Source organism: Hyla sarda, unplaced genomic scaffold (assembly GCF_029499605.1).
Source record: "Hyla sarda isolate aHylSar1 unplaced genomic scaffold, aHylSar1.hap1 scaffold_1245, whole genome shotgun sequence".
NCBI classification, from domain to species: domain Eukaryota; kingdom Metazoa; phylum Chordata; class Amphibia; order Anura; family Hylidae; genus Hyla; species Hyla sarda.
In genome coordinates this window covers 27,501-44,911 of record NW_026607866.1, presented here as the reverse complement: position 1 = coordinate 44,911, position 17,411 = coordinate 27,501, and the positions used below count along the sequence as shown (strand labels likewise).

The window sequence follows — 17,411 nt, the reverse complement described above, 5'->3', positions numbered from 1 at the left end:
CTGACCCGACCCCTCTGCAGCACAGAAGAGAACCCTGCCCCGACCCCTCAGCAGCACAGAAGAGAACCCTGCCCCGACCCCTCTGCAGCACAGAAGAGAACCCTGCCCCGACCCCTCTGCAGCACAGAAGAGAACCCTGACCCGACCCCTCTGCAGCACAGAAGAGAACCCTGACCCGACCCCTCTGCAGCACAGAAGAGAACCCTGCCCCGACCCCTCTGCAGCACAGAAGAGAACCCTGCCCCGACCCCTCAGCAGCACAGAAGAGAACCCTGCCCCGACCCCTCTGCAGCACAGAAGAGAACCCTGCCCCGACCCCTCTGCAGCACAGAAGAGAACCCTGACCCGACCCCTCTGCAGCACAGAAGAGAACCCTGACCCGACCCCTCTGCAGCACAGAAGAGAACCCTGACCCGACCCCTCTGCAGCACAGAAGAGAACCCTGACCCGACCCCTCTGCAGCACAGAAGAAAACCCTGCCCCGACCCCTCTGCAGCACAGAAGAGAACCCTGCCCCGACCCCTCTGCAGCACAGAAGAGAACCCTGCCCCGACCCCTCTGCAGCACAGAAGAGAACCCTGCCCCGACCCCTCTGTGCAGCACAGAAGAGAACCCTGACCCGACCCCTCTGCAGCACAGAAGAGAACCCTGCCCCGACCCCTCTGCAGCACAGAAGAGAACCCTGCCCCGACCCCTCTGCAGCACAGAAGAGAACCCTGCCCCGACCCCTCTGCAGCACAGAAGAGAACCCTGACCCGACCCCTCTGCAGCACAGAAGAGAACCCTGACCCGACCCCTCTGCAGCACAGAAGAGAACCCTGACCCGACCCCTCTGCAGCACAGAAGAGAACCCTGACCCGACCCCTCTGCAGCACAGAAGAAAACCCTGCCCCGACCCCTCTGCAGCACAGAAGAAAACCCTGCCCCGACCCCTCTGCAGCACAGAAGAGAACCCTGCCCCGACCCTCTGCAGCACAGAAGAGAACCCTGACCCGACCCCTCTGCAGCACAGAAGAGAACCCTGCCCCGACCCCTCTGCAGCACAGAAGAGAACCCTGACCCGACCCCTCTGCAGCACAGAAGAGAACCCTGACCCGACCCCTCTGCAGCACAGAAGAGAACCCTGCCCCGACCCCTCTGCAGCACAGAAGAGAACCCTGACCCGACCCCTCTGCAGCACAGAAGAGAACTCTGCCCCGACCCCTCTGCAGCACAGAAGAGAACCCTGACCCGACCCCTCTGCAGCACAGAAGAAAACCCTGCCCCGACCTCTGTGCAGCACAGAAGAGAACCCTGCCCCGACCCCTCTGCAGCACAGAAGAGAACCCTGCCCCGACCCCTCTGCAGCACAGAAGAGAACCCTGCCCCGACCCCTCTGCAGCACAGAAGAGAACCCTGCCCCGACCCCTCTGCAGCACAGAAGAAAACCCTGCCCCGACCTCTGTGCAGCACAGAAGAGAACCCTGCCCCGACCCCTCTGCAGCACAGAATAGTAAAGTGGGGGGCGATTATGACCTAGTTATCTGGAGGTCTGACCATCAGGTTTATATGGAGCCTTAAGAGAAGGCAAATTGTAAAAAAGGCTCCATCACCTGAAATAATATGAATACGATAAAGTGGTCATAAATAAACACAAAACCACAAGATACAATGTATGTAACGTTATAATAAACCGCTCTGGAAATTCTCTGTTTTTCATCTTTTACTATTCGTAGGTTTCATGTGTTTAAGTACAATGAAGAAATTTGTTTTATTCTATAAACTTCTTCCAAATTATAATATTCAATGCGGTGATCTTCCAGGATAGCCTTGATTTATGTCCTTCACAAAGATAAATCTGCATCTCCGGATCCTCACCGATCCTCCACCGGCCTCTGTATGACCATCAGGTGTTCAGCAGATGTGACTCCATTCTTCGGGGTCTTCAGCCGGAGTCTTTTTTGCATCTTTTTGATGTTTTTTTCCTACCTTTACAGGACTTCGGCTCGGCCCTTGGAGCCCGTTTCGTCCTCACTGTGCGCATCACCCCAGCTGAGGTCTGTCATCCTACGGTTGTGCCATATTGGAATGAGGTGACGGTCTAATGGTCTATAACTTTGTTGTCCCCCATGTCCGCTGTAGACCTTGTTATTATAAACCATCGTCTGGGACAGTTTAACCTGACACTTACTGTATCTCCACCTGTACAGCCACATCTGATCCCTTCTTTTCCTCTGATCCCTTCTTTTCCTAACTCTTATCCAATCCCTTCTTTTCCTCTGATCCCTTCTTTTCCTCTTTGATCCCCTTTTCCTCTCTGATCCCTTCTTTTACTCTCTGATCCCTTCTTTTCCTTACTCTGATCCGATCCCTTCTTTTCCTCTGATCCCTTCTTTTCCTCTTTGATCCCCTTTTCCTCTCTGATCCCTTCTTTTCCTCGCTCTGATCCGCTCTCTTTTCCTCTCTCTAATCCAATCCCTTCTTTTCCTCTCTGATCCGATCCCTTCTTTTCCTCTCTGATCCCATCCCTTTTTTCCGCTCTGATCCGATCCCTTTTTTTCCCTCTCTGATCCGATCCCTTCCTTTCCCCTCTCATCCGATCCCTTCCTTTCCTCTCTCATCCGATCCCTTCCTTTCCTCTCTCATCCGATCCCTCCTTTTCCTCTCTCATCCGATCCCTCCTTTTCCTCTCTCATCCGTTCCCTTCCTTTCCTCTCTGATCCGATCCCTTCCTTTCCTCTCTGATCCGATCCCTTCCTTTCCTCTCTGATTTGATCCCTTCCTTTCTTCTCTGATCCGATCCCTTCCTTTCCTATCTCATCCGATCCCTCCTTTTCCTCTCTGATCCGATCCCTCCTTTTCCTCTCTGATCCTATCCCTCCTTTTCCTCTCTGATCAGCTCCCTCCTTTTCCTCTCTGATCCGATCCCTTCCTTTCCCCTCTCATCCGATCCCTTCCTTTCCTCGCTCATCCGATCCCTTCCTTTCCTTTCTCATCCGATCCCTCCTTTTCCTCTCTGATCCGATCCCTTCCCTCTCTGATCCGATCCCTTCCTTTCCTCTCTCATCCGATCCCTTCCTTTCCTCTCTGATTCGATCCCTCCTTTTCCTCTCTGATCCGATCCCTTCCCTCTCTGATCCGATCCCTTCCTTTCCCCTCTCATCCGATCCTTTCCTTTCCTCTCTCATCCGATCCCTTCTTTTCCTCTCTCAACCGATCCCTTCCTTTCCTCTCTCATCCGATCCCTTCCTTTCCTCTCATCCGATCCCTCCTTTTCCTCTCTCATCCGATCCCTTCCTTTCCTCTCATCGATCCCTTCCTTTCCTCTCTCATCCGATCCCTTCCTTTCCTCTCTCATCCGATCCCTTCCCTCTCTGATCCCTTCCTTTCCTCTCTGATCCGATCCCTTCCCTCTCTGAACCGATCCCTTCCTTTCCCCTCTCATCCGATCCCTTCCTTTCCCCTCTCATCCGATCCCTTCCTTTCCCCTCTCATCCGATCGCTTCCTTTCCTCTCTCATCCGATCGCTTCCTTTCCTATCATCGATCCCTTCCTTTCCTCTCTCATCCGATCGCTCCTTTTCATCTCTGATCCGATCCCTCCTTTTCCTCTCTGATCCTATCCCTCCTTTTCCTCTCTGATCCTATCCCTCCTTTTCCTCTCTCATCCTATCCCTACTTTTCCTCTCTGATCCGATCCCTCCTTTTCCTCTCTGATCCGATCCCTTCCTTTCCTCTCTCATCCGATCGCTCCTTTTCCTCTCTGATCCTATCCCTCCTTTTCCTCTCTGATCCTATCCCTCCTTTTCCTCTCTCATCCGATCCCTCCTTTTCCTCTCTCATCCGATCCCTCCTTTTCCTCTCTCATCCGATCCCTTCCCTCTCTGATCCCTTCCTTTCCCCTCTCATCCGATCCCTTCTTTTCCTCTCTCAACCGATCCCTTCCTTTCCTCTCTCATCCGATCCCTTCCTTTCCTCTCATCCGATCCCTCCTTTTCCTCTCTCATCCGATCCCTTCCCTCTCTGATCCCTTCCTTTCCTCTCTGATCCGATCCCTTCCCTCTCTGAACCGATCCCTTCCCTCTCTGAACCGATCCCTTCCTTTCCCCTCTCATCCGATCCCTTCCTTTCCCCTCTCATCCGATCCCTTCCTTTCCCCTCTCATCCGATCGCTTCCTTTCCTCTCTCATCCGATCGCTTCCTTTCCCCTCTCATCCGATCCCTTCCTTTTCTCTCTCATCCGATCGCTCCTTTCCTCTCTCATCCTATCCCTCCTTTTCCTCTCTGATCCTATCCCTCCTTTTCCTCTTTGATCCTATCCCTCCTTTTCCTCACTCAATTCTTTTCATCTGTGTCGTGCAGAATAGTTAGTATTCTATTCCTACTACCTTTGAGGAACTACTTGCACTGTTTTTACCATCCAGCTGGTCCATTGGAGGAGGACATAGACGACCACACAAGGTTCTGATTCTTTTCCCGTAAGACTAGATTTGGATCCGGTACGCACTTCATTAGGTGAAAGGTCTCTGGCCTGACTGGTATTAGAAGCCGTCTCTTTTCCAGAGCTGATACTTATGGTCAGCAATAATGAGTAGACAAAACTGTGCAGAAGAAAAGAGGTGCAGTTACCCATAACGACCAATCAGATCGCTTGTTATTTTTGTAAAGGCCTCTGAAAAATAAGAGAAGCGATCTGATTGGTTACTATGGGCAACTGCATCACTTTTGATAAATCTCCCTGATGAGTTTTGGAACTTGTCATGTGCTCTTTCCTTCCTTCAATACATAACTTACATCCCCCCGCATTCCCCCTCCCCCCTTCCTTTCAAAGACTTTACTTTGCATATAGCTTGTCTAAGGGACTGGGTATGAACTGATCTTGAAGTTTAAGCCGGCCCCCTGAGTGATGTCACCACCTACAGCCAACCCTCTAGATAACACATTGTAAGGCCCGCACCTAAGTCATGTCACCACCTTCAGTCCATCCTCTTTAAGGACATACCTGGAGGGGCGGGACTTACACTATCAATACTCTAAGGAAATGACTGAGGGGGTGGGCCGAAGGCGGTGATGTCACTCAGTGGGTGGGTTTGAACTCTAATCCAAGCTAAATCTGAAGCAAAGTCTTGGGAGAGCGAGATGACACAATTTACATACAGAAAGAAGGAATAGACTTTCGGAACAGGGTAAGTGCCAGAAATCCTTATTACTGACTATAAGTACATATTGCTAAGTTGCATATCTTGTGGTTATGCAAATAGTAACAATTTTATGGCACCGGCCCCTTAAAAATCAGATAAACAAGGGTCAGAACTCAATCTAAGAAGAGTGACCAGAACCTGTAGAAACGTCACCTGCCGGATTCTCCACGTATCTTAGCGGCAGGAAAGATGTCACTTAGGTTTAGTGCATTTTCATGAACATTTTCTGGTTTATTGGGGTCATAGTGTCCGGCTGTGTTCAGGCTTCTCCTCTGCACTCCTGACACGGCTCCATAGAGAAGACTACGAGGCCTTGTCACACACTCTCTGGTGCTCCATGAGGTTGGCCTTCCTTGTATAACACTTCCCACACTGAGAACAGGAGAATGGTTTCTCTCCCGTGTGAATTCGCTCATGTGTGACAAGGTTGGATTTTGATGTAAAACGTTTCCCACAATTTGAGCAGGAAAATGGTTTCTCCCCAGCGTGAATTTTCTGATGTTCGTCCAGGTTACACTTCTTAGTAAAACATTTCCCGCACTGAGAGCACGGGAATGGCTTCTCCCCGGTGTGAACGCGCTGGTGTTTTACAAGGTTGTACTTCCAGGTAAAGCATTTCCCACATTCTGAGCATGAATACCACTTCTGAGCCGTGTGGAAGCTCTGGTGCTGCATTAGATCAGATTTCTGAGTGAAGCATTTCCCACATACAGAACATGAGAATAGCCGTTTACCAGTGTGCTGACTCCTCTCATGACGAAAAAGTTCAGACTTCCTTGCAAAACACTTTTCACACTCGAAACACGAAAAGGGCTTCTCCCCCGTGTGAATTCTTTGGTGTTCGACGAGATTGGACTTTTTTGTAAATGATTTCCCGCAATCAAGACAGGAGAATGGTTTCTCCCCGGTGTGAATTCTCTGGTGCTGAATAAAATCACATTTCTGGGTAAAACATTTCCCGCACTCAGAACATGGAAATGGTTTCTCCCCAGTGTGGATTCTCTGATGTCGAATAAAATTTGCCTTCTTCTTAAAGTACTTTCTGCATACAGAACAAGAATATAGGTTTCCACCAATGTGATCTGAATCGAGGGACTGTTCCTCATCATTTGTGGGTGGATGTTTACTGTGTGGAGTCTGGGGTAAATCTGTGCTGATCGCCACTGGGACCTCCTCCTCCTTAATGTCACTCACCATCTCCTCCTCCTCCTCCTCCTCGTCTTCTCCCTCCTCATCTTCAATAACCTTAACTTTAAAATCAAGTAAATCTTCATCCTGAAGAGAAAAATACATATATAATTATAGTTTTATTGAAATGACATTTATTTGGTTTCTGGTTATGATACCTGGTGGTCTTGTGGGACATCAGAATCTTCTTCATCTGGGGAGTAAGGACTCATCTCCTGGAGCGCTTTTCTTTTTACATTGGATCCATCTATAGGAGACCAGTGATACATGGTGTGAATATTAGTTTATCACTGGGTATAGACAATCCTCAGAGTGATGTCAGCCGAGGAGCAACACTACGGTATCAGCAGAGACACCTCACAGAGTAAACTAATCTCATGACCCAATGTCTGGAGGGTCAATTCCTTGGTGAGGAAATATACACTGGGGGATCAGAGGTCGCCTAATGGTAAAAGATGGAGATACACCCTTTATATTGTGGTGTTCCCGATAGTGAGGAGGATGTCATATGAGCGTGTACTGCTAATAATGACGTGACGCCGGAGCAGCAGCTGAGCCTCTTCATCCTCCACCAGGGTATCTTTATAGGGTGTAGAATAAGAAATTACAGAGAATAAGTCACTTCTGTATAGAGGCCATTACTCACCGGGGGCGATCTCTACAGGACTCTCCTCCTCCTTACACGGCTGGTCACCCATCAGATACATCTCCTCCTCCTCCTCTATAACTTCTACTTTAATATCAATCAGATCTTCATCCTACAGAAACAGTCAGTAGACATTACCATGTGCCGGAGCTTCTCGTCAGACTCTAATGAACACCAATGTAATCCACCTGAAGACCCCGCGGGACATTGAGATCTTCCTCCGGACAATCCTGAGAGTACAGAAGACCAGATCCTCTCTTCAGTGGTTTCCTCCTCATAGACTGATCTGTAGGACATTATGTATTGGTTGGGGCAGAATTACTATTGGCCACAAGATTCTGGCTCCGCTTAAAGGATAAGTCTCGTGCCGACCATACAGAGAATAGGATAGGGGATAAGTTTTAGATCGCGGGGGTCCGAGTGCTGTGGTCCCCGCGATTGTCTGTACGGAGCCCCGGCTCTCCCAGAGAGGGACGTGTCACGATCCCCGCCCGAAGCCTGGGCCGCCACACCCCCTCCATATATATCTCTATGGGAGAGCCGAAGATTGCCGAACAGCTCTCCCATAGAGATATATGGAGGGGGCGTGGTGGCCCAGGCTTCGGGCGGGGTCGTGACACACCACTCCATTGGAGAGCCAGGGCTCCGTACAGACGATCGCGAGGGGCCAAAGCACTCGGACCCCCCCCGTGCGCGCGATCTAAAACTTATCCCCTATCCTGCAGATAGGGGATAAATTTTTCTTTACGGTCAGAATTATTACACAGTCCGAGACAAACCTGCTGCATCCTCCGACTAATCCTCATCCACCCCTACATGGTCTATATAGTATATCTGGGAGGAATGGCTGCTCTCCTCTTACCCAGGGATGTGGGGGGCCGGTGGTCCTCCATCACCACGACCTCGTATAGATGCTTGTGTCCTTCTCTGTTCTCCTTATTCTGTATGGGGAAATATCAGGACACAATGGAGCCATCCTGCAATATTAGACAAGTACTGAGAAAAATGCCCCAGAAATATGTCTGAATTTGTGCCCACAAAATATTGCACCAGATTTATTAGGCATTTTATACACTTCTTTTTTATTTACTCCTCACCAGAAAGTTGTTCCCTCTGCTGAGGCGCAAATAACAAAGAACGTTCCTACCAGATATTAGTCAGAAGGTGAACAAATAATCCCAAATAAAAAACTCTGATCAGGTACAAATGATAAAACAAAACTCATTCATTTCAAAAATATTAATTAGCTGCAAAACCCTAAACAAATACCCAAAACTGTGCAATAAAAATGGTCTCCGGAGCAATGGATGCCCCTAAATCCAACATGTAGAGGGAAAAATCCTAAGGGCATCATGGGGACTAAATGGAGAGAGTAGACCGGGATAGAGGAGGTTAGAGGGCACTCTGTCTCCAAGACCCCACCCTCTGACCCTTCCTTTTGGGGTTCCCATCTATTTATTAGGGTGCCCTCACCACTGAAGCGGTCTCTCACCTGTGACAAAGTGAAGGATAAAATAACAAAATGACAGGATAAAAAGATGCTAGTGTCCAGCCAGACATTTCCATACCATATAACGCGTATATTTAGTCTGCTCCAGGTACCGACAAGTTTCTCCCATAAGATGTCTTCAGGTTCATCAGGGAACCAAACAGAAGAAGAAGTACAATGTCTGAAACAGGAATTAGATTATGATAATGTCAACATATTTAAATCCAAGAATGGATTTGGTGTAAATCTATATCTACACTAAATGGGCAAAGAGCGACCGTCACAGGGGACTGAAGATACAGTAATGTCAGGACTGTTTCCCTCTCGTACATTTCCTCCTGGTCTCTCCCCTGATGCTTATTCTGGTGTCCACAGTCACTGAATCTCCTGAAGAAAGGAGCCACCATCTCTGCTCTACTCAGGGCTTGTCTCCTGTCTGTATCCGGCATCACGTCTGCTCCTCCTCTCTCCTGTCTGTGTCCGGCATCACGTCTGCTCCTCCTCTCTCCTGTCTGTATCTGGCATCACGTCTGCTCCTCCTCTCTCCTGTCTGTATCTGGCATCACGTCTGCTCCTCCTCTCTCCTGTCTGTGTCTGGCATCATGTCTGCTCCTCCTCTCTCCTGTGTCTGGCATCATGTCTGCTCCTCCTCTCTCCTGTCTGTATCTGGCATCACGTCTGCTCCTCCTCTCTCCTGTCTGTATCTGGCATCACGTCTGCTCCTCCTCTCTCCTGTCTGTATCTGGCATCACGTCTGCTCCTCCTCTCTCCTGTCTGTATCTGGCATCACGTCTGCTCCTCCTCTCTCCTGTCTGTGTCCGGCATCATGTCAGCTCCTTCTCTCTCCTGTCTGTATCTGGCATCACGTCTGCTCCTCCTCTCTCCTGTCTGTATCTGGCATCACGTCTGCTCCTCCTCTCTCCTGTCTGTATCTGGCATCATGTCTGCTCCTCCTCTCTCCTGTCTGTGTCCGGCATCATGTCTGCTCCTCCTCTCTCCTGTCTGTGTCCGGCATCATGTCTGCTCCTCCTCTCTCCGGTCTGTGTCTGGCATCATGTCTGCGTCTGCTCCTTCTCTCTCCTGTCTGGCATCACATCTGCTCCTCCTCTCTCCTGTCTGTATCTGGCATCACGTCTGCTCCTCCTCTCTCCTGTCTGTATCTGGCATCATGTCTGCTCCTCCTCTCTCCTGTCTGTGTCCGGCATCATGTCTGCTCCTCCTCTCTCCTGTCTGTGTCCGGCATCACGTCTGCTCCTCCTCTCTCCTGTCTGGCATCATGTCTGCTCCTCCTCTCTCCTGTCTGTATCTGGCATCACGTCTGCTCCTCCACTCTCCTGTCTGTATCTGGCATCACGTCTGCTCCTCCTCTCTCCTGTCTGTATCTGGCATCATGTCTGCTCCTCCTCTCTCCTGTCTGTGTCCGGCATCATGTCTGCTCCTCCTCTCTCCTGTCTGTGTCCGGCATCATGTCTGCTCCTCCTCTCTCCGGTCTGTGTCTGGCATCATGTCTGCGTCTGCTCCTTCTCTCTCCTGTCTGGCATCACATCTGCTCCTCCTCTCTCCTGTCTGTATCTGGCATCTTGTCTGCTCCTCCTCTCTCCTGTCTGTGTCCGGCATCATGTCTGCTCCTCCTCTCTCCTGTCTGTATCTGGCATCATGTCTGCTCCTCCTCTCTCCTGTCTGTATCTGGCATCATGTCTGCTCCTCCTCTCTCCTGTCTGTATCTGGCATCATGTCTGCTCCTTCTCTCTCCTGTCTGGCATCATGTCTGCTCCTCCTCTCTCCTGTCTGTGTCCGGCATCATGTATGCTCCTCCTCTCTCCTGTCTGTGTCCGGCATCACTTCTGCTCCTCCTCTCTCCTGTCTGTATCTGGCATCACGTCTGCTCCTCCTCTCTCCTGTCTGTATCTGGCATCATGTCTGCTCCTCCTCTCTCCTGTCTGTGTCTGGCATCATGTTTGCTCCTCCTCTCTCCTGTGTCTGGCATCATGTCTGCTCCTCCTCTCTCTTGTCTGTGTCTGGCATCACGTCTGCTCCTCCTCTCTCCTGTCTGGCATCACGTATGCTCCTCCTCTCCCGTGTCTGGCATCACGTCTGCTCCTCCTCTCTCCTGTCTGTGTCTGGCATCACGTCTGCTCCTCCTCTCTCCTGTCTGTGTCTGGCATCACGTCTGCTCCTTCTCTCTCCTATCTGTTTCTGGCATCATGTCTGCTCCTCCTCTCTCCTGTCTGTATCTGGCATCATGTCTGCTCCTTCTCTCTCCTGTCTGGCATCATGTCTGCTCCTCCTCTCTCCTGTCTGTGTCTGGCATCACGTCTGCTCCTCCTCTCTCCTGTCTGTGTCCGGCATCATGTATGCTCCTCCTCTCTCCTGTCTGTATCTGGCATCACGTCTGCTCCTCCTCTCTCCTGTCTGTATCTGGCATCATGTCTGCTCCTCCTCTCTCCTGTGTCTGGCATCATGTTTGCTCCTCCTCTCTCCTGTGTCTGGCATCACGTCTGCTCCTCCTCTCTCCTGTCTGTGTCCGGCATCACGTCTGCTCCTCCTCTCTCCTGTCTGTGTCTGGCATCACGTCTGCTCCTTCTCTCTCCTATCTGTTTCTGGCATCATGTCTGCTCCTCCTCTCTCCTGTCTGTGTCTGGCATCATGTTTGCTCCTCCTCTCTCCTGTCTGTATCTGGCATCATGTCTGCTCCTCCTCTCTCCTGTCTGTGTCCGGCATCATGTCTGCTCCTCCTCTCTCCGGTCTGTGTCTGGCATCATGTCTGCTCCTTCTCTCTCCTGTCTGGCATCATGTCTGCTCCTCCTCTCTCCTGTCTGTGTCTGGCATCATGTTTGCTCCTCCTCTCTCCTGTCTGTATCTGGCTTCATGTCTGCTCCTCCTCTCTCCTGTCTGTGTCCGGCATCATGTCTGCTCCTCCTCTCTCCGGTCTGTGTCTGGCATCATGTCTGCGTCTGCTCCTCCTCTCTCCTGTCTGGCATCATGTCTGCTCCTCCTCTCTCCTGTCTGTGTCCGGCATCATGTCTGCTCCTCCTCTCTCCGGTCTGTGTCTGGCATCATGTCTGCTCCTACTCTCTCCTGTCTGTGTCTGGCATCATGTCTGCTCCTTCTCTCTCCTGTCTGGCATCACGTCTGCTCCTCCTCTCTCCTGTCTGTGTCTGGCATCATGTCTGCTCCTTCTCTCTCCTGTCTGGCATCACGTCTGCTCCTTCTCTCTCCTGTCTGTGTCCGGCATCATGTATGCTCCTCCTCTCTCCTGTCTGTGTCCGGCATCACTTCTGCTCCTCCTCTCTCCTGTCTGTATCTGGCATCATGTCTGCTCCTTCTCTCTCCTGTCTGTGTCTGGCATCATGTCTGCTCCTTCTCTCTCCTGTCTGTGTCCGGCATCATGTATGCTCCTCCTCTCTCCTGTCTGTGTCCGGCATCACTTCTGCTCCTCCTCTCTCCTGTCTGTATCTGGCATCACATCTGCTCCTCCTCTCTCCTGTCTGTATCTGGCATCATGTCTGCTCCTCCTCTCTCCTGTCTGTGTCTGGCATCATGTTTGCTCCTCCTCTCTCCTGTGTCTGGCATCATGTCTGCTCCTCCTCTCTCCTGTCTGTGTCTGGCATCATGTCTGCTCCTTCTCTCTCCTGTCTGGCATCATGTCTGCTCCTTCTCTCTCCTGTCTGTGTCCGGCATCACTTCTGCTCCTCCTCTCTCCTGTGTCTGGCATCATGTCTGCTCCTCCTCTCTCCTGTCTGTGTCTGGCATCATGTCTGCTCCTTCTCTCTCCTGTCTGGCATCATGTTTGCTCCTTCTCTCTCCTGTCTGTGTCCGGCATCATGTATGCTCCTCCTCTCTCCTGTCTGTGTCCGGCATCACATCTGCTCCTCCTCTCTCCTGTCTGTATCTGGCATCACGTCTGCTCCTCCTCTCTCCTGTCTGTCTCTGGCATCATGTCTGCTCCTCCTCTCTCCTGTCTGTGTCTGGCATCATGTTTGCTCCTCCTCTCTCCTGTGTCTGGCATCACGTCTGCTCCTCCTCTCTCCTTTCTGTGTCCGGCTTCATGTCTGCACCTCCTCTCTCCTGTCTGTGTCTGGCATCACGTCTGCTCCTCCTCTCTCCTGTCTGTGTCTAGTATCATGTCTACTCCTCCTCTCTCCTGTGTCTGGCATCATGTCTGCTCCTCCTCTCTCCTGTGTCTGGCATCATGTCTGCTCCTCCTCTCTCCTGTGTCTGGCATCATGTCTGCTCCTCCTCTCTCCTGTCTGTGTCTGGCATCATGTCTGCTCCTCCTGTGTCCGGCATCATGTCTGCTCCTCCTCTCTCCTGTGTCCGGCATCATGTCTGCTCCTCCTCTCTCCTGGTTCCTATCCCTGAGCAACAAAAGTCCATTTGGTCCCTGTACTATGCAAGGTCTATCCTGTTCCTGTTACATTAGGAAAAGGCCCAGCTTTATTTTATCTGGCCTGCCCTGACCTCTGCCTGTCTACTACTAAACACCAGCACCGCCTGCCCCGACCTCTGCCTGTCTACTACTAAACACCAGCACCACCTGCCCCGACCTCTGCCTGTCTACTACTAAACACCATCACCGCCTGCCCCGACCTCTGCCTGTCTACTACTAAACACCAGCACCGCCTGCCCCGACCTCTGCCTGTCTACTACTAAACACCATCACCGCCTGCCCCGACCTCTGCCTGTCTACTACTAAACACCAGCACCGCCTGCCCCGACCTCTGCCTGTCTACTACTAAACACCAGCACCGCCTGCCCCGACCTCTGCCTGTCTACTACTAAACACCAGCACCGCCTGCCCCGACCTCTGCCTGTCTACTACTAAACACCAGCACCGCCTGCCCCGACCTCTGCCTGTCTACTACTAAACACCAGCACCGCCTGCCCCGACCTCTGCCTGTCTACTACTAAACACCATCACCGCCTGCCCCGACCTCTGCCTGTCTACTACTAAACACCAGCACCGCCTGCCCCGACCTCTGCCTGTCTACTACTAAACACCATCACCGCCTGCCCCGACCTCTGCCTGTCTACTACTAAACACCAGCACCGCCTGCCCCGACCTCTGCCTGTCTACTACTAAACACCAGCACCGCCTGCCCTGACCTCTGCCTGTCTACTACTAAACACCAGCACCGCCTGCCCCGACCTCTGCCTGTCTACTACTAAACACCAGCACCGCCTGCCCCGACCTCTGCCTGTCTACTACTAAACACCAGCACCGCCTGCCCCGACCTCTGCCTGTCTACTACTAAACACCAGCACCGCCTGCCCCGACCTCTGCCTGTCTACTACTAAACACCAGCACCGCCTGCCCCGACCTCTGCCTGTCTACTACTAAACACCATCACCGCCTGCCCCGACCTCTGCCTGTCTACTACTAAACACCAGCACCGCCTGCCCCGACCTCTGCCTGTCTACTACTAAACACCAGCACCGCCTGCCCCGACCTCTGCCTGTCTACTACTAAACACCAGCACCGCCTGCCCCGACCTCTGCCTGTCTACTACTAAACACCAGCACCGCCTGCCCCGACCTCTGCCTGTCTACTACTAAACACCAGCACCGCCTGCCCCGACCTCTGCCTGTCTACTACTAAACACCAGCACCGCCTGCCCCGACCTCTGCCTGTCTACTACTAAACACCAGCACCACCTGCCCCGACCTCTGCCTGTCTACTACTATATCCTGTACAGACCCTTGTATATATACTCCCACTCCTCCATCATGACTATATCCTGTACAGACCCTTGTATATACTCCCACTCCTCCATCATGACTATATCCTGTACAGACCCTTGTATATACTCCCACTCCTCCATCATGACTATACCCTGTACAGATCCTTGTATATACTCCCACTCCTCCATCATGTCTATATCCTGTACAGACCCTTGTATATATACTCCCACTCCTCCATCATGACTATATCCTGTACAGATCCTTGTATATACTCCCACTCCTCCATCATGTCTATATCCTGTACAGATCCTTGTATATATACTCCCACTCCTCCATCATGACTATATCCTGTACAGACCCTTGTATATACTCCCACTCCTCCATCATGTCTATATCCTGTACAGACCCTTGTATATACTCCCACTCCTCCATCATGACTATATCCTGTACAGATCCTTGTATATACTCCCACTCCTCCATCATGACTATATCCTGTACAGACCCTTGTATATATACTCCCACTCCTCCATCATGACTATATCCTGTACAGACCCTTGTATATATACTCCCACTCCTCCATCATGACTATATCCTGTACAGACCCCTGTATATACTCCCACTCCTCCATCATGACTATGTCCTGGTACAGATCCTTGTGTCCTTCTATATACTCCCACTCCTCCATCATGACTATATCCTGTACAGATCCTTGTATATACTCCCACTCCTCCATCATGACTATGTCCTGGTACAGATCCTTGTGTCCTTCTATATACTCCCACTCCTCCATCATGTCTATATCCTGTACAGATCCTTGTATATACTCCCACTCCTCCATCATGACTATATCCTGTACAGATCCTTGTATATACTCCCACTCCTCCATCATGACTATATCCTGTACAGATCCTTGTATATACTCCCACTCCTCCATCATTACTATATCCTGTACAGATCCTTGTATATATACTCCCACTCCTCCATCATGACTATATCCTGTACAGATCCTTGTATATACTCCCACTCCTCCATCATGACTATATCCTGTACAGATCCTTGTATATACTCCCACTCCTCCATCATGACTATATTCTGTACAGATCCTTGTATATACTCCCACTCCTCCATCATGACTATGTCCTGGTACAGATCCTTGTGTCCTTCTATATACTCCCACTCCTCCATGGAGAAATAGACAGTGACATCCTGACACCTTATAGGAACCTGACACACACAATGATCCAGTCATCATCCAGACCCATCATCCCTTGTGTTCCTGTATAATGTCCCAGCATTCCCAGCAGCGCTCACCTCTCCAGTCAGCAGCTCCATCATCTTGTGGGTGAGTTCTAGGATCTTCTGCTCATTGTTCCTCTCAGGTATCAGTGAGGGAGGTGGAGGCTCCGTGATGGGGCCCCGGGCCCTGCTCCATCCTCCTGACCTGCTGAGGGCCACACACTCTCCAGATGTCTTCTTCCCTACTGCTGTGTATGGAGAGAGATCATTTATACGAAGCACTGACATGTCTGTCCTGACCTGCACTAATCCAGGGGCCACAATCCTTGGATAATTAATGCACTTGAGCTTCCTCACCCCGAGGGCATTAATGTTTATAATTCTGCTCCACCTGTGTGATCCGACCCCCTGCCATGTGATCCGACCCCCCCCCCCGTCACATGATCCGACCCCCCCCCCATCACGTGACTGAAGTTTTTTTTCTTTCTAGAAATTTTCTTCACCCGTTTTATTTATATAGTTTGGTTTTCTCCTAATTTTTAATAATTTTTCACATTTTTCAATATTCCTTATTAATTTTTATGTAAAACGTTTATTATATTTTCATCATTATCCCAATGTGTTTGGATTTTATGATTCTATGATGTAAATTTCTCCATTATTTCTTCCTCTTCTGATCTACTATACAGATTTTCATTGTATTTTGAATCTTTTTGTTACCCATAAGCCCTTCTGATCTCATTTGTCTTTACTTTTCTTCCTTTCTCCATTTTCCTTCATTATATTATCTTCATTCCTTATTCTCTTTGTCATTCTATGTCAATCACTCACAGCGCACACTGGGCGTCTCTTCTCCTCTGGGCCCTGAGTCGGGTTACCCTTTAGTCCTCACTAGCTGAGTCCCCGGCGTTGCCCGGTTTTTCCTTCCTAATCCTTGTTGGGGAGGAAAATCAACAAAGGAGGAAGCTTCTGACTTCATATCCCGTCCTCATATATTGTTGTCATATCCCGACCCCATATCCTGTCCCCATGTCCCGTCCTCATATATTGTTATATCCCGTCCCCCTGTCCCGCCCTCATATATTGTTTTATCCCGTCCCCCTGTCCCGTCCTCATATATTGTTGTCATATCCAGACCCCCTGTCCAGTCCTCATATATTGTTGTCATATCCCGACCCCATATCCTGTCCTCATATCCCGACCCCATATCCTGTCCCCATGTCCCGTCCTCATATATTGTTGTCATATCCCGTCCCCCTGTCCCGTCCTCATATATTGTTGTCATATCCCGTCCCTCTGTCCCGTCCTCATATATTGTTGTCATATCCCGTCCCCCTGTCCCGTCCTCATATATTGTTGTCATATCCCGTCCCCCTGTCCCGTCCTCATATATTGTTGTCATATCCCGACCCCATATCCTGTCCTCATATCCCGACCCCATATCCTGTCCCCATGTCCCGTCCTCATATATTGTTATATCCCGTCCCCCTGTCCCGTCCTCATATATTGTTGTCATATCCCGTCCCCCTGTCCAGTCCTCATATATTGTTGTCATATCCCGTCCCCCTGTCCAGTCCTCATATATTGTTATATCCCGTCCCTCTGTCCCGTCCTCATATATTGTTGTCATATCCCGTCCCCCTGTCCCGTCCTCATATATTGTTGTCATATCCCGTTCCCCTGTCCCGTCCTCATATATTGTTGTCATATCCCGTTCCCCTGTTCCGTCCTCATATATTGTTGTCATATCCCGTCCCCCTGTCCCATCCTCATATATTGTTGTCATATCCCATCCCCCTGTCCCATCCTCATATATTGTTGTCATATCCCGTCCCCGTCCTCATATTGTTATCATATCCCATCCCCATCCTCATATATTGTTGTCATATTCCGTCCCCCTGTCCCATCCTCATATATTGTTGTCATATCCCGTCCCCGTCCTCATATATTGTTATCATATCCCATCCCCGTCCTCATATATTGTTGTCATA

General features: G+C 50.5%; 1 protein-coding gene across 5 annotated transcripts in view; it reads right to left on the bottom strand.

Annotated features, from left to right (window-relative positions):
* Nucleotides 1-1,554: 1,554 nt before the first annotated feature.
* Nucleotides 1,555-17,411, bottom strand: part of LOC130303809 (oocyte zinc finger protein XlCOF6.1-like) — a 30,642-nt gene continuing 14,785 nt past the window's right edge. Inside the window, exons 2-8 of one of the 5 annotated variants that reach the window (XM_056551850.1) lie at nucleotides 15,496-15,668; nucleotides 8,582-8,683; nucleotides 7,876-7,954; nucleotides 7,202-7,299; nucleotides 7,014-7,125; nucleotides 6,526-6,614; nucleotides 1,555-6,454 (exon numbers count right to left, since the gene is read on the bottom strand). In XM_056551850.1, coding sequence (XP_056407825.1) covers nucleotides 5,483-6,454; nucleotides 6,526-6,614; nucleotides 7,014-7,125; nucleotides 7,202-7,299; nucleotides 7,876-7,954; nucleotides 8,582-8,632 — 1,401 coding nt within the window. In that variant the 5' untranslated portion in view covers nucleotides 8,633-8,683; nucleotides 15,496-15,668 and the 3' untranslated portion in view covers nucleotides 1,555-5,482. Of the gene's footprint in view, nucleotides 6,455-6,525; nucleotides 6,615-7,013; nucleotides 7,126-7,201; nucleotides 7,300-7,875; nucleotides 7,991-8,581; nucleotides 8,684-15,495; nucleotides 15,788-17,411 lie in introns of those variants that run through there. The other 4 variants (XM_056551852.1, XM_056551851.1, XM_056551854.1 and 1 more) reach the window with 4 other exon arrangements.